The sequence below is a fragment of the Doryrhamphus excisus genome, linkage group LG5 (assembly GCF_037039965.1).
Source record: "Doryrhamphus excisus strain RoL-2023G ecotype Guam linkage group LG5, RoL_Dexc_Guam_v1.1, whole genome shotgun sequence".
Lineage (NCBI taxonomy): Eukaryota > Metazoa > Chordata > Actinopteri > Syngnathiformes > Syngnathidae > Doryrhamphus > Doryrhamphus excisus.
In genome coordinates, this window is record NC_136361.1 from 12,537,550 (window position 1) to 12,553,772 (window position 16,223).

Genomic DNA, 16,223 nt, shown 5'->3' on the forward strand with positions numbered 1-16,223 from the left:
ACCGGGAGGACACCAAGGCGTTCCCAGACCAGCTGTGAGACATAGTCCCTCCAGCGTGTCCTAGGTCTGCCCCGGGGCCTTCTCCCGGAACACCTCACCAGGGAGGCGGGAGGCATCCGGACTAGATGCCCGAGCCACCTCAACTGACTCCTCTCGATGTGAAGGAGAAGCGGCTCTACTCTGAGCCCCTCCCGGATGGCTGATCTCCTCACCCTATCTCTTAGGGTGAGTCCAGCTACCCTACGGAGGAGACTCATTTCAGCCGCCTGTATCCGCGATCTCATTCTTTCGGTCATGACCCAAAGCTCATGACCATAGGTGAGGGTGGGAACATAGATCGACCGGTAAATTGAGAGCTTTGCCCTCCGGCTCAGCTCTCTTTTCACCACGACGGTCCGGTACAGCGACTGCATTACTGCCGAGGCTGCACCGATCCGTCTGTCGACCTCACGCTCCCACTTTCCCTCACTCGTGAACAAGACCCCGAGATACTTAAACTCCTCCACCTGGGGCAGGACCTCATTCCCAACCCGGAGGGAGCACTCCACCCTTTTCCGACTGAGAACCATGGCCTCTGATTTGGAGGTACTGAGTCTCATCCCAGAAGCTGGTTCTTGGGACATGGAATGTCAGTGGCCCTTAAGTAAATTGAGTTTGAGACCCCTGCTCTAGACCAAACAACATGGCCGGTCTCACCACAGTTTTGTATACCTTTCCTTTCACTTTAGCTGAAACTCTTCTATCACACATCACGCCTGACACTTTTCTAAACCTGTGAGCATTCATTCACTCCTCTGTCAATAAAAGATTTTAAAGATTGAGATTTTAGATTTTGCAAGGACCGTTCAGGGATTATGATTAAAGGTTTTTTTTTTTTTTACATTCAGGGAATAAGTTCATGTCGAGATATCCTTGAAGGGGTTAGCATAGTCCACGTAGTATAGAGGACTTCAGTAGATAAACTTTACCTGCAAAGGTGCAGGCAGCAAGAGGTGGAGCCTTCCCAGTAGGTGTGTCCAGTAGGTGTGACCTGCAGAGCAAAAAGACACTTTCAAAACCAGCTCAGTTGTCTCTGTCCTTCCAACCTCACACACACACATACACACACACACGCACACACAAACACACACACATTCCTGTCTGCCTCTGCACCCCAGATTGTGTCCTAGCGGGTCCACATTTCTCTGCCGGGTCCTTTATCTTCCCCAGCAAGACTCATTGAGCCTCTTGTGGCACCAGAAGTGCAGCAACCATGACGGAAGCATCCACCAACATGCGGCTGAAGCTGCCCATCGTGTGCTTCATCCTGCAGATCATCCTTATCATCCTCTTCGGGGTGCTGGTCGAGTACGACTACGAGACGGACGCCAAGAAATGGCACAACAAGAACCACACCGACTACAACAACGACTTCTACTACCGCTACCCAAGTGAGTGGCCTGTCCATGTCTGGGAGGTTAAGGGTGAACGGTTACTAAGAGATGCTTCTTAGAATGGATGAATTATTCCTATAGAATATATGTGAATACGTAACTTTGCAGAAGGTGCAAGCTTGCAAAAACCTCAATTGATTACATTAAGACTGGTGGGAACTACATTACCCATCATGCATCACACCAGCATATTACACATGCAGGGTAATATTTTAGTAGAGATGGAGAATGAGTTAAGTTATCAATAACATTGAAATAATAATATTCATTCATTCATTCATTCATTCATTTTCTACCGCTTTTTCCTCACGAGGGTCGCGGGGGGTGCTGGAGCCTATCCCAGCTGTGAAATAATAATATATATAATATATAATATAATAATAAAGTTTTTAAATAGCCATAGTGAATTTGATGTTGATTCTCATCCTGTTGTCATGTAAATAGACCAACGATGACTGCAAGAAGTCATTGCTTGATGACAGTGTACAAACACAACTAGACTGTAAAAGGGCATGATTGTGTGCAAACTAACTGGGAAAATGTTGTTTTCCATGCAAGACAGATAAGTTGCCTAGCAGTGTCTCTAATTGGATCGGGTGTCTTCCAGTTGGCCTGGACTTGCTCATTTGCTGGCAAAAAGCCTTTGCTTTTCTTTTATATTGTAACATACTGTTCGAAGTTGTATTACGTCATCAGTGGCCCTGCATAAATCCCTAGACAGTGTAATATCGGCCTGCATTTTATAGCATTATATATACTTTTCAGAAGATAAATTCTAGTTTAAAGTTTCAGATTTGTGTTTTCCATACATGGTTGTTTATATCATTTATCGTTTATATCATCATTTAAAAATCTGACATGAGGCTCCATAAAACAATGACAAGAATGTTGTGTTCACGAAGAGGGCAAAAGTACAGTGAGCTCCGGGCTATTGTCTTCCAAAAGGGGCGGAGTCACTGCCTTGTGATATTGATACAGGAAGTGAAGTGAATGTAACCCCTGATGCACTTACACTACCCAGTACCCACATTACCCACTTAAATGAAAAAAAAACGTATCTAACTGTATCTAATTAGTTCTGAATTCATCAAGGTGTCAATCAAAAGTGACAGAGTATGTTTAGGCCTGTCAGAGCGGGTTGGACGCCATCTGAACTCGTGAGCTTCTGCCCCGGGGCACAAATGATGGGAATGCAGAGAGATAAACACTTTCAACTTATCGACGTTTTTATCTTCAGCGTGTGCAAACTACTCAAAGCAAACCTTCCGGCTTGGTTTTATTTGAGCACAAGACTTCGTTTGTCACTCAAAAGCATCTGATTGATAATCAGATAGCTGTATTGAGATGAGATACGGACGTTACTAAACTGTTTTCATTGCACCCGCACAGCAGCTGTGAATAAGCAGCGGCGGCGCCTTCCTGATCTAATTGTCAGCCGTCTCCCGGACGGGTCACATGATCTGATTTCATCGCTCTAGATAAGCCCTCATGTCACAACATGGGAACTGAAATACTGTTTATCTTTTGTGTTTCAGCTTTTTTTTGTTTGTGTGTCGGAGAGCAGAGAGGGAGAGTTTAAACAGGTCAACATGTTAATGTGCAAGTGTTAAAAGTAACTTTATGATGTGCTTTATTTGCTCCCTTGAGATAAGAAGGTCATGTCCAAGGACTCAAAATGGATAGCACTATCAAATGGGCATCACTTCCGTAGTATGCCCTGCACAGGTTTGGCCTCCATGATGGTGAGCACAATCCAGAAACACTGCATTGTGACTATGTACTCAGCACATTGTTACTTGCACCACTAGATGATCCAAAAGACCTGATTTGTCATTTTTCAGGGTTCACAAGGACAAGTATGTATGACAAAAATGTTGTGGATTTATAACTTATAACAATACCAATTGTGTCAATGTCAATTTACAGGTTGTTGTAAATTGACAGAACAATGGCCAAGACTCACAAAGTGTGTGGGACTCTTACACAGTGTAGCTTAAAGCTACTGTAAATTCCAGCGCATAAGCCCCTACTTAATTCCTAAACTTTGAACATCATGGCTACATCCTTTACTTGGGAACTATTTCATAGTTGTTGAAATACTCTGCTGCTCGCTCGTCAGGGAGGAAATAGTGCCAATCACGAGCTATCAGTGCACTCACAACAAGCTTGTCAACCCGTTGGGATTGCAGGAGGTCAGCATATATATCAGTCTGACTCACAGTGTCATCTTACCAACAACACTAAAGTCATCACACAGCAAATTAACACTCAATAGATATACCTGAGGAATATACAAACATATACCAATGCGAGTTTAAATGCAATAATAATTATTTTAATGTTTTCCCCAATGCGTACATCTGAGCAATGCACTGATTGGGGTGCTGCAATGACATCAGCCTCCCTCTGGGTTCTGTGCTGTGGGCTTCTCTGGTAGCAGAAGTTAAAAATATGTGAAAAACACAGGAGGACGCTGGGGAAAAAGGGGCAAATGGGATGGTTGACAGGTATGTCTATAATACTGAAAAATATTTCAAGTCTTTAAAGGTCTTGTGTGTTTGGTAGCCTGGCTAACTCTTGCAGCTATGCCAATATGCAGTTGTTTTCCGTATTTGCCAGCATTTTTCTTTTGCATTTTTTTATTCATCCTTGCAGCATTTTCCTGTTGCATGTGTTTTATGGCGTTTGTGAGTTTTTCGATCATTTCTGTTTATAGCGCGTTTGCTGATTATTACTTATTATAATTACTACTTACTTTTACTATTATAACTGTATTATTTAAATGGTTAAGCACTTGTCATTATCATAGTCCATGAGAAGAATCAGACCAATTAGTAGACAACATTCTTCAATGTTTGTCCTTTTTGTGTTCTCCCAGTATAAAACTCCTCAGATACAGTATGTCACCAAAATTTCAGCAGAGCTTTGATAGCTGCTTCTGTATTGTTGCAAGTATCTGGGCCAGGAGGCCAATGGGGACACTGGCATCACCTACTGCCTGTCTGTGCCAATTAACTGTCACCATGGCAACAGCAGCCATTGAACAGTCTATTATTGTAGTCCTGAAACATTTCACAGCAACGGTGCAGGTGTGCAAAGGATCCCAAATTATCAACTGTGAAATGAAACTTGAGGATATTTGACACAGTATGTGTGTTTGTGGAGCTCCAAAAATGTGTTATGATCGGAATATGCAAATCTTAGTGTTGTTCACATACAGTACATCCTCAAAGTAATGCGAGGATCCACAAGGCATTACACACAACACCAATGCAGAGTTGATACATTGAGGTGAAAGTGAAAAAATGTAGTGGGCAAAGCATTGAGCTTTGTGGAACACCACTTTGACACACTTCTCTGCCGTATGTCTTTCAGGCTTCCAGGATGTGCACGTGATGATATTCATCGGTTTTGGCTTCCTCATGACTTTCCTGCAGCGCTACGGCTTCAGCAGTGTGGGCTTCAACTTTCTGACCGCTGCCTTTGCGCTGCAGTGGGCCACGCTCATGCAGGGCTTCTTCCACGGCATGCACGGCGGCAAGATCCACATCGGGGTGGAGAGGTGACAGCGTCCTTCACCATTAGCCTCAGTGCTGTGTGTTGTTCCTTATTGCAACACTTTTTGTCTTTCCTAGCATGATCAATGCTGATTTCTGCACCGGCTCTGTCTTGATCTCCTTTGGAGCAGTTCTGGGTAAAACCAGTCCAATCCAGCTTTTGATCATGGCGCTGTTTGAGGTCACTCTGTTTGCTGTTAATGAGTTCATTCTGCTGTCTACTATCGGGGTCAGTTATTTGCCTTCTGTTGTCTTCTATGAAGATGGAACAAATAGTGTTGTTGCTGATATTTATTACTGGACTTCATTTTTCAGGCAAAGGATGCTGGCGGTTCTATGACCATCCACACCTTTGGAGCCTACTTTGGCCTGGTGGTGGCCCGAGTCCTGTACCGTCCCAACCTGGACAAGAGCAAACACAGGAACAGCTCGGTGTACCACTCGGACCTCTTTGCTATGATTGGTAAAAAAAAAAGATGCAGTCTAATAAAAGCCCAAAAGGATAGTTTGTGCCTTTTTACTTGACTAAGCTCCTCCTGATCGGCCATCTGGGTCCATGCAGGTACCATCTTCCTGTGGATGTTCTGGCCTAGTTTCAACTCGGCCATCACCGCCCACGGAGACGACCAGCACCGCACGGCCATGAATACCTACTATTCGCTGGCCGCCTGCACGCTAGCCACCTACGGCATGTCCGCCCTTACGGCCCACGACGGCAAGCTGGACATGGTGAGAACTGCATGGCTGAGGTTTTGTCCAAGCAGGTTTTGCAGCACACTGGATCTCAGCTTGTCTGCTTTGGAGATAAGAGTTCATAGTTGTGATGTGTTGGCGCCATTCTGCCTCTGATAGAAATCAAACACGACGATGCTCTCATCTGATACTGCAGAGGGCTGTTGACAGGTGGGCGGAGCTAATCTGACTTGGACATCATCAGCGTTGTTTCACCTCCGTGTGGTTTTTAACTTAACAACATTTTAGACACAATCAATCATACCAAGACCAGGAATCTGCTGGTTCTGTACATCTGGCAGATTGCTGGACTATCATTGGCCGTTACAGTCTTGTAAAGTTTGGATCTGCTCTAGTTTGAAGTCCACAATTGTTTGGTCTGGTGAGCATTATTATTACTGACTCTACAGTAGTATTCCACAGTATCAAGTATTCTAAAAAGTACAACTCATCTAATCTTCTCTATCTTTATTGGTAACCTGTTCTTCAGAACGTAAACATGAGCTTCTCTTGAGACCTGGAAGCACTTCCTCTTATACAGCGCCACTGCAAGTTCTTTAGGCTTCCCTGCATGCCCTCTGGCGCTAGATTTTGCAAAACTTAGCTAAAGTTATGTCCCTTTATTGGCCCCTGAGCCACTGGTTTGAGACCACCGATCTACAGTAAACATGTTCTTCTTTCATAGGTCCACATCCAAAATGCTGCCCTGGCCGGTGGCGTCGCGGCGGGAACGGCTGGCGAAATGATGCTGACTCCGTTTGGCTCCATGATTGTTGGCTTCTTGGCCGGCATCATCTCAGTGCTGGGCTTCAAGTTCCTCTCGGTAGGAAATACAGTCACTGAATTAAATCTTGTCCCATTAAAGTGTATATAATAGTTCATATGCAAATTTGAACAGGTATGTGTTGGTAAACATCAGTTTGAGTTTGAGAGTCTGTGGACCCTGATTTGAGCCTGGGTGGAACGAAGGGCTGGCTGCAAGGTGCAGGCGGGTTACATATACCAAACCACATTACTTTCAATGTACATTTTGAGTTTTCAGAAACAAAGATGGTATCCAGAGGACAGAAGCTACTCTGATTAAAGCATATTGTGCTGATATTTTGAATATATATTCACAAAGTATTTTTGTTTCAGCCCATTCTGGAGGAGAAGCTGAAGATCCAAGACACCTGTGGGGTCCACAACCTCCACGGCTTGCCTGGCATCCTGGGAGCCATTGTGGGGGCGGTCACTTCTGCCCTGGCGACCTCAGACACTTACGGAGAAGGGTAAAGGTTTTTTTTGGCCAAAGTTGTAAGACTTGCAAGACTCCTGCTGTGTGTTTAATTTATGCTAAGCTTCTCCAAGCCTCTCCTGGATCTAAACCAACAAATGTAGCCTATCCAGAATGTCTGCATTGTCCCCACAAAGCCAGTTCAAATAAGCTCTTCCTGGTAGGGGTTTGTCCAGTTGGAGCTAAAAGTCCCATAATGCTGTGTGTGTCTCAGCATGTCAGATGTGTTCCCTGATGTGGCGAGTGGAGACATCGAGGCTTCCTTCCAAGGCCTCCGACAGGCCATCTCCTTGGCGGTGACCCTGGGCATCGCACTGCTGGGTGGGCTCATCGTCGGTAGGTTGATGTCACGCAAGCTGCACAAACACCAGCGTTTTTATCGTAGCAGTGCTGCCCATCAGGTGGTGCTGTTTCCGCATCTACGTCATTTCATTTTTGTATTCAATACAGAGCTTTTTTTACTTGGGTAATGGAATGGGCTGTTATTCAACATGGATGTGCCAGCTAAATAGCTAAATATATGTTTTTATTTCAGCTCTATAATGACAAATGATTGTGTTCAGTGAAATTTATGAAATTGCAGACAACGCCAACTCATAATCGTAAACTACAACAACTGTAGTAGATGTTAATGATATGATGATAATGATTTTAGCCTTGTTTTAGCTCTGAATTAATGTTTGGATATTGTATTTTAATGCATCTATATATATTTCTTTTTCTGTACTATAAAGCGTCTTTGAGTACTCTGAAAAGCGCTATACAAATAAAATGCATTATTATTATCATTATTATTATTATTATTATATGAATAATATGCAAACTCGTGTTATATTTTAGGGTTCATAATGAAATTGCCTGTCTTTGGTGCACCTCCTGACACCATCTGCTATGAGGACAGCATCTACTGGGAGGTGAGTGTCATTTTGTTATTATGGCCGCAAGAGGGCAGTGCTGCATCAAAAGCTCATATGTCAGCAGTAGCGCTAAAAAAACAGCAGGTGGCGCATTTCACTTATACATGACGGTATCACGCAGGTGGATTTTTCTAGTCACTCTCATAGAAGATGGAGGTTTTTTTTTTACCGTGGGATGACGTCATTGCATCACTGTATTGTTCAGTATTACACTGTTTATGTTATTTGTCTTCAAGGTGCCCGGGGCCGAGGAGTCTCATGAGGAACAGCTGACCACGGTCATGTCGGCTGAAACCGAGAAACTCAACAGTTAGACACACACACACACACCTAGTACTTCATAAAGTAGGTTTCACAGATATATTCATATATCTGCTGGTCCTGCCTGTCAAAAAAGGGACATTTCCTGCAAAAAGACACAAGAACAGGCTTCCACCACTAGAGGGCGACGTGCTGCAGGCCCGCCGAGCAAACATAATTCTTGAAGGATGAAGGATGGTCTCATCTATAAAAAGTTGCTCCCATATGGTTACACAGCTCAACTTCAGCAGCCGGCCCACACCAAAGACTCTTTTAGAAGCAGCACATCCCGTCTGGAAAGTTACATTTGTTCAAATCATTATTTTTTTAAGCATAGTAGGTTAGGGGTTTTGTGGTTATTTCTCCCATTAAACTGTATGACTTAGCATTTGTTTTGGCCCTAATTGTGTTATAACAGCCTGTATTCTATTTTTAGGCTCAGTAATGTAAAATAAACAGTTTAAATATGTGCTGTCTGTGGCATATTTAATAACATGTACCAACAATGAGGCTGAATGAAAATGCACAAAAAATCTACATATTGAGGGTATATATCATTCCACAGTGTATATATTTTATGATAATATAATATACCGTGGGGTTGAGGGAGGCAATGCAATCAAGTCTGCGCTTGTTATGAAGAAGGCTGCTCGTCATTAATCCTTTTTTGTCTTAAAGACTTAACGAGTGTATTGCAATCGCAGCGGAAAGGGTTAATGCGTCTGCTCCAGATGGGGTTTGTCTTTCACCACTTAATTAACACAGTTTCATTTTCAGGGATCAAACAGCCCAAGAAAGCGGGTGTCCTCGTTAGATACGGTGTCCTCGGGGCCCGAGTATGAGGGCTGATTAGTGCTACTCTTTAGGGGGGGTGGTTTGGGGCGGTGTGGGGTACATCATCACCACTAAAAATCATTTTTAGGAATATGTCCATAAGCTGTCTTCATTGATGCTGCAGCTTCAGGACACATGCAAAGTCTATGACACAAGAAAAGGCCTCACTGGCGGCCATCTTGGTTATCTTTTATACTACTTGATACTACTGTGTTGTAAGTCAAGTTTTTTAAGTCAGAACTTGTACTGTATTGAACACCAGCGTCTCAGAGTCTTAGTAAGAGAGCACTCATCAGATAGGAGCACATTTTCAAGACTACCAGGTTGATTTCCTGATGTCTAATTACCTTTTTACTTTACTTAACTTAGCTTAACTCAGTGAGTGACAGGATACAGCAAGCGGTAACATATAACACAATGATGAAGACTCTTTGCACATAACAGCGTGTTACATAATGCATACTACTGTTTTGAAGGTTAGAATATAGCGAATACTAGTTGTATTATGGCCTGTGATTGGCTGGCCACCAGTCCAGGGTATACCCCGCCTCTCGCCGAAAGACAGCTGGAATAGGCTCCAGCACCCCCGCGACCCTCGTGAGGAAAAGCGGTCGAAAATGAATGAACAAATGTATTATGGCTAAACAAAGAGGCAGTGCACCAGCAACTCGCCAAGAAGGCTCCAGTATCCGCAGGCTCCGCAACCCTAGTGAGGATAAGTGGCATTGAAAATTTTGAAAATGTATGAATTCACTAGTAAAATCTATGAATGTGTTTCCGAAGGGACCGGAATCTCAATTTCAAGTACATTGATAAAGTATAGTGGCCCACCAGGTTGCTTTAAAACAGAAAGTGAAAGTCAAATAAGGATAAGATTCAGATGAAAGCGTGACTTGTATATTCTGAGGTTGAGAATAAGGAACACTATATGGTGGAAAGCTTATATATATAAAAACATGACAGAATGGAAGCTCTTGGTTCTCAGGGTATGGACAGGTGCGATACTACATTGTGCAAGGAAGGCTCAGGTCGTTTTTGTGTATGCTCAGACTATGACTATGCAACTATGTATTCCCCCGACGATTGTATTTAGACCGTCCTCTGTTCCAACTTCACATTTGTTGACATTTTTCTTTCTTTGTCAATGATTACTGCACAAATCTTCACAACAAGTTAGAATGTAGACATCCTGAATGGGGGGGGGGTAGCATTGGTCTCCCCTCGTAGCAGGCCCCCCCAACTCCAAGCCCCCTCACCCCCCCAGCCGGGTTGGTGATGGTACCTCAGCGTGAACAGGCGCCGCAGTCTTTTCCCAGGAAGCAGAAGACAGGTGGTCAGCTGTTTACTGAATAGTCGCTCCCACTGAAGAGCTTAATTGAGCCTCATAGTGCTAATTAAAATGCAGGCCAAAATAATCGTGATTATGCTAATTATTCCGTTGTTTCTGGTGTTGTCCCGTGCAGATTTGCTTGTTTGCAAAAGCCCCCACTGGTAAAAATAGAAATTTAGACTGCAATGGTAATTGGCCGTATGAAAATATGTTAGACGAAAGCTGCATGCTAATTGTTTTAATTGCTAAGATGTATGCTGGTGTGAGCCGCGTTCATTAGAATAACTGCACAATAATAAAACGCACCTCTGAGATTGCTTGGATAAGAAAGAACAATGTAACATAACAAAACATTTTATATTCTATTATAAAAACAGAGAAGAATTACAGTGTTGCTTTTAATCTTATGTTTCATGTTTTTGTTTTATTTCAACATAATGACTTATATAATAATAATGGACCTTTGTGGGATGAGGCCGATGGTGCAACTGTGACCCCACGAGAGGCGATGTATTCATTCATACCGTCGTTAGCTTCGTTCTCCTCAGATTTTGGCATTTGCAGTAAGAGTCAGCTTCAGAATCCTCCCCTTCTCTCTTCAATTGCCATTGTAAATCCAGGTTTAAAAATGCCTCACACACTTATTAAACACATTTTAAAGAACACAATGTGTACTAGTGGTTAGCACGCAGGCCTCACGGCTAGGAGACCTGAGTTCAATTCCACTCTCTGCCATCTGTGTGTGGAGTTTGCATGTTCTCCCCGTGCATGCGTGGGTTTTCTCCGGGTACTCCGGTTTCCTCCCACATTCCAAAAACATGCTAGGTTAATTGGTCACTCCAAATTGTCCATAGGTATGAATGTGAGTGTGAATGGTTGTTTGTCTATATGTGCCCTGTGATTGGCTGGCCACCAGTCCAGGGTGTACCCCGCCTCTCACCCGAAGACAGCTGGGATAGGCTCCAGCACCCCCTCGACCCTTGTGAGGATAAGTGGTAGAAAATGAATGAATGAATGAATGAATGAAAAATGTGTAGGTACTCACCACTAATGAATGAAGAGATGGAATTAGAGTTAAGGTGTAGCCTTTAGTCTAGTCGTAATAATTATTTGTCTTCTTCCTAATGCCTTTCATTCTGGATTTGAAGATTGTTGTCATTATGTTAAATTTTTTTGTCCTAATTAAATTAATGTTTTAAATAATAAATAATTAGAAGAAAATTTAACAAAAAATGTCAATTTACAAGGCTGAGAATTTCTTGACTGCAGTTATAAATAACTGCAAGAATATATATATAGAGTATATATATATATATATATATATATATATATATATATATATATACGATAAATGAAACCTTAGTTAATTATGGAAAGAATTAAGAATAACTACTCCTGGCATAAACATTGTATAATGAATAGACAAATACAGAATGATGTGTTGAGGATGAAACTAACAAAAACATTGTTATGAATATGTAATAGATGACAGTTACATCAATACATTATGAAATAATGAATGATGAATTCAGGATGAATGATATCAGGTGATACCTTGTAAAAAGGTTGCTTTCCTAAACTGGCTCATATTAGTACATCATTTGGTCGTTGTTAGTTCTAGGTTAAACAGTCTTACTCCTGACATTGATCCCTGGGGTGCACCGCAAAATATATTTAAGATGGACTCGTATGTTCTCTGTATAGCATATGTAGTTTGTTTAGTAGCTTTTCACTCAGTTAAAATAACACCCTTGATTTCATGTCCCACATTTGTGGGACAGGTGGGACATCAGGGCCAGCACGTCCTTCTCTGCTGGCCTAAACACTATCAGAAGCACGGACCTACATTTACAACTTCAGTTGAGTATTTGTTCTATGAGATTGTGTTTTGTTGTGTGTCTCTTGGCTCTACTGCTTCCACTTCGTGTTCGGGTATGTTAGATTTTTTTTGTCCAGTCAGATTTCAGCTTCTATGTGTTGCCTTGTCAGTCTTCATGTCACGTGCTTGTTATATTGTTATTAATATCTTGTATAATTGCAATGCGATACTGGTGGAATTAAGAGATGGATTCCTCACTGAAGTCCTCACTGAAGGCCCAGGTACCAAATGCACCACCCCCACCGATGTAAGCATGAGTGGGAACATGAAGTGTTTCTTTCTCAGAGTCGATCCCATTTGCGCTTTTCAGCGTTCCACTTTCCAGCTCTTGCAGATTATTTCTAGAACAAAGCCAGCTCGTCAGCAGAGCAGCGGCCTGCTGGGAGCTGGCGATTGACGCCAGCGACAGCGGACTGAGCGTGGAGGGTGGTGTCGTGAGAGAGAAGTGGGGTGGGGGGGGGACTAAACGCAGGAAGTTGTTGAGTTGAAGAGGTTTTCAGCCACTTGACTGAAGGGAAATTGCCTCCAGTGTGCACGAGTGCTCCAAAGTGCTTCACTCCACGGAAAATGGTGAGCCGTGTGAAAGCCAAATCAACAGTGACAGCAGTGACGCTGTTCATTCACATCCCAAAATGTTCCCCTCCTCTGCATGTAGTCTAGGGATGAGCCGGATATCCGTTAAAGATAATATATTTTTGATGGGTTCGAACAGTAACGAAAACATCTCGTCATTATTTGTAATTGTGTATTCACTCTTCATGCTCTGTGATTGGCCAGTCGCACACAGTGGCCGTACCTCTACATTGTAGACCCTCCTCCGCAAGTCCAGCCTTATTTAAAAATAATGATGGCTGAAATATTCAACTGCAGTTTAGCTTGCATAACAGTTTAAAGATTGGCAACTGTCCCTTGAAAAACGGAATTGTTTAAAAATAAGAATCTAAATTTTAGAAGTGCGGCACGGCGGTCAAGTGGTTAGCGCGCAGACCTCACAGCTAGGAGACCTAGGTTCATTTCCACCCTGGGCCATCCCGTGCATGCGTGGGTTTTCTCCGGGTACTCCGGTTTCCTCCCACATTCCAAAAACATGCTAGGTTAATTGGTGACTCCAAATTGGGCTCCAGCACCCCCGCGACCCTCGTGAGGAAAAGCGGCAGAAAATGAATGAATGAATGAATTTTAGAAGTGAAAAGTGACACAGAAGACAGCAGTACAACTCATCTCTCATCTCACTGGGCTGCGTGTGCTCTCCTCAGTAAACATCCAATCACTGTTAGAATACAAATTAGCAAAGATGCCGCAAAACAAAGATTAATATAAAGTTGGTTGCATGTTAAAATCTGGATGTAGGATATTTTATGACAAAGCAATCCACTTCTCCAGGTTGAGGGCTGGACACACAGCTAACAAGCAATGCTGTGAACAAAACACTGTTAGCATGTACGCCCGCTTTATTATTTATTATTAGATTAAAACAAATTTGGACAATCACAGGTAAATCCATAAGACACTGACTGACTTACATTTATTCAACCAGCATCTCTTTTTTTCTCTTTGAATGAGATTCATGAGATGACAATACATACATATGTATATATATATATATATATATACAATACATACATATTGCATGCCGTGGCTGTTTGTGTTTGGATGAAAAATGTGAAAAAGTTGGCAACATACAGTGGGTTGCAAAAATATTAATGAGCAACACTCGATTTCTTGGCACATAACAAAGGAAATGTGTGATTCTCCTTTTTACATGAAAGAAAATAGCACAAATGTGTTCGTTCTGGGCTGCACGGCGGATGAGTGGTTAGCGCGCAGACTTCACAGCTAGGAGACCTGGGTTCATTTCCACTCTCGGCTATCTCTGTGTGGAGTTTGCGTGTTCTCCCCGTGCATGCGTGAGTTTTCTCCGGGTACTCCGGTTTCCTCCCACATTCCAAAAACATGCTAGGTTAATTGGCGACTCCAAATGGTTGTTTGTCTATATGTGCCCTGTGATTGGCTGGCCACCAGTCCAGGGTGCACCTCGCCTCTCGCCCGAAGACAGCTGGGATAGGCTCCAGCACCCCCGGGACCCTTGTGAGGATAAGCGATAGAAAATGAATGAATGAATGAATGAATGTGTTCATTCTGAAGCGTTCTGAACTATGGATAGATTGCACAAGTCTGTATTTCATTGTTGGAAAAGTATTCACACCGAGGCATCAAGTCATAGTCAGCACTTGGTTGCAGCTCCTTTGGTAGCAATACCAGCAAGACAGTTTTTCCCACTCCTCTTTGCAATACCGCTCCAGCTGAGTCAGGTTCCGTGGTGATCTTCGGTGAACTTCGGTCTTCACATCCTGCCACAGGTTTTCTATTTTGTTGAGATCCAGTCTCTGACTTGGCCAGTCTAGAAGCTTCACTATCTTCTTCCTGAGCCGTTTTCGTGTCACTCAAGCTGTATGTTTTGGATCATTATCCAGCTGAAAGATAAACCTCCTTCCAAGTTTCAGGCCTTTTGCAGACATGAAGAGGTTCTTCTCCAGGATGTCAATGTATTTGGCACTATTCATCATCCCAACCAGCCCCATAACATTATGTTCCCACCTCCATGATCAAGGTAGGGATGGTATGAGCTGCATCATCAGCTGTGTTGGCTTTGCACCAAACATACTTCCTGGTCTATGTTTGCCAAAATGTTCAATTTTGGTTTCTTTCTTCAGGTATGGCTTTTTCTTTGCAAAACGTCCATGGAGACCTTCCTTGTGTAAAATGCGGGATATATGGACTTGTGTACATTAATCCCAGCAACCTGGAAAGACTGCTTCAGGCCTTCAAGAGTTACGGAGAGGTTTTCTCCTGCTTCCCTGAGCATTTTCTCTTGCCTTGTGTTGTGATCTTGAAGGGATGTCCTGTTCTTTGGAGGTTGTCAGTAGTACCATGACGCTTCCACTTCTGTACCAGTTATGCAACAGTCCTTTTTTGACGCCACCCACGATGGCTGCATAGATTTGCCAATGTCTATGCTTCTTTAGAACTTTCTTTGTGAAGTCTTCTGACAGCTCCTTTGACTTTTTGAATGTTGTCTGCTGACAAGGATGGGGTGACTGCGGACAGGTGACTATTGGGCTCAATTTATAGGGAGTAAAAAAGCCTATAAGAGTCACAGGTGTGTTGCTTGTGACACTATAGTATAATGCATATTTGGTGTGCAGTCGACTAAAAATGACAACTTTGGTGCAAGGGTATGAATACTTTTGCAACAATGAAATACAGACTTATGCAATCCATCTATAGTAAAGAGTACTTATGAACAATTGTCATGATTGTGCTACTTCCTTTCATGTAAACTGGAGAAACATGTATGAATACAAGTATGAATACTTCTGCAACCCACTGTTTTTTCAGATGCCGTCAGGTTGAGTTGCCTTTAATTTGTGTGAAGTTTTGGTGACATGTCTGCACTGTGCGCCTGTCAGACAATTAACCACTGTGCAGGGTGCGCTTCGCCTGCACCAAGAACAGACCAGGTCAGAGCTGGCGATCTTCCAGGCACCTTTGGCATGCTGTTCTTGTCACGCCCTGTGTGGGTTCCCAAGTGACAGTTTGGGTTTGAGTTTCCGGTCTGGGCTTTGGTTTCCTTTTTGCACGCTCTTATTTTGTCTTTGACTTTCTGTTTTGCCTCGTCTGCCTCCGTTGTCATAGTCACCCACACCAGTCCCTAATTTGAGTGTCTATTTAGTTCAGGTGTGTGGGATCATTCAGTCACGGTCTGGCTTGAGAGCTTTGCGGTGCGACCCCAGGATGCAGAGAGCAGGACCAAATGCAGGTAAATAATATTTATTCTGTGCAACAGCAGCAGAAGAAGAAGCAACTCAGGTAGCAAACGGACAAACGACAATGATCCCACACAGGGACACTGCACCACCAGGTAATTAGAGCCCCATGTGTCAATCAGCAATTCAAAATCTAAA

The 16,223-nt window shown here is 43.1% G+C and overlaps 1 protein-coding gene across 1 annotated transcript; it reads left to right on the forward strand.

Moving 5' to 3' along the window:
- The first annotated feature begins 1,059 nt into the window (after positions 1–1,059).
- rhbg (Rh family B glycoprotein) lies at positions 1,060–8,684 on the forward strand. Its single transcript, XM_058053669.2, has 10 exons — positions 1,060–1,430; positions 4,809–4,995; positions 5,069–5,219; positions 5,306–5,453; positions 5,553–5,719; positions 6,408–6,545; positions 6,860–6,993; positions 7,213–7,334; positions 7,839–7,912; positions 8,152–8,684. Exons 1-10 carry the CDS (start codon positions 1,253–1,255, stop codon positions 8,227–8,229), a joined length of 1,377 nt encoding a protein of 458 aa, XP_057909652.2. The 5' UTR covers positions 1,060–1,252; the 3' UTR covers positions 8,230–8,684.
- The last annotated feature ends 7,539 nt before the right edge of the window (positions 8,685–16,223 follow it).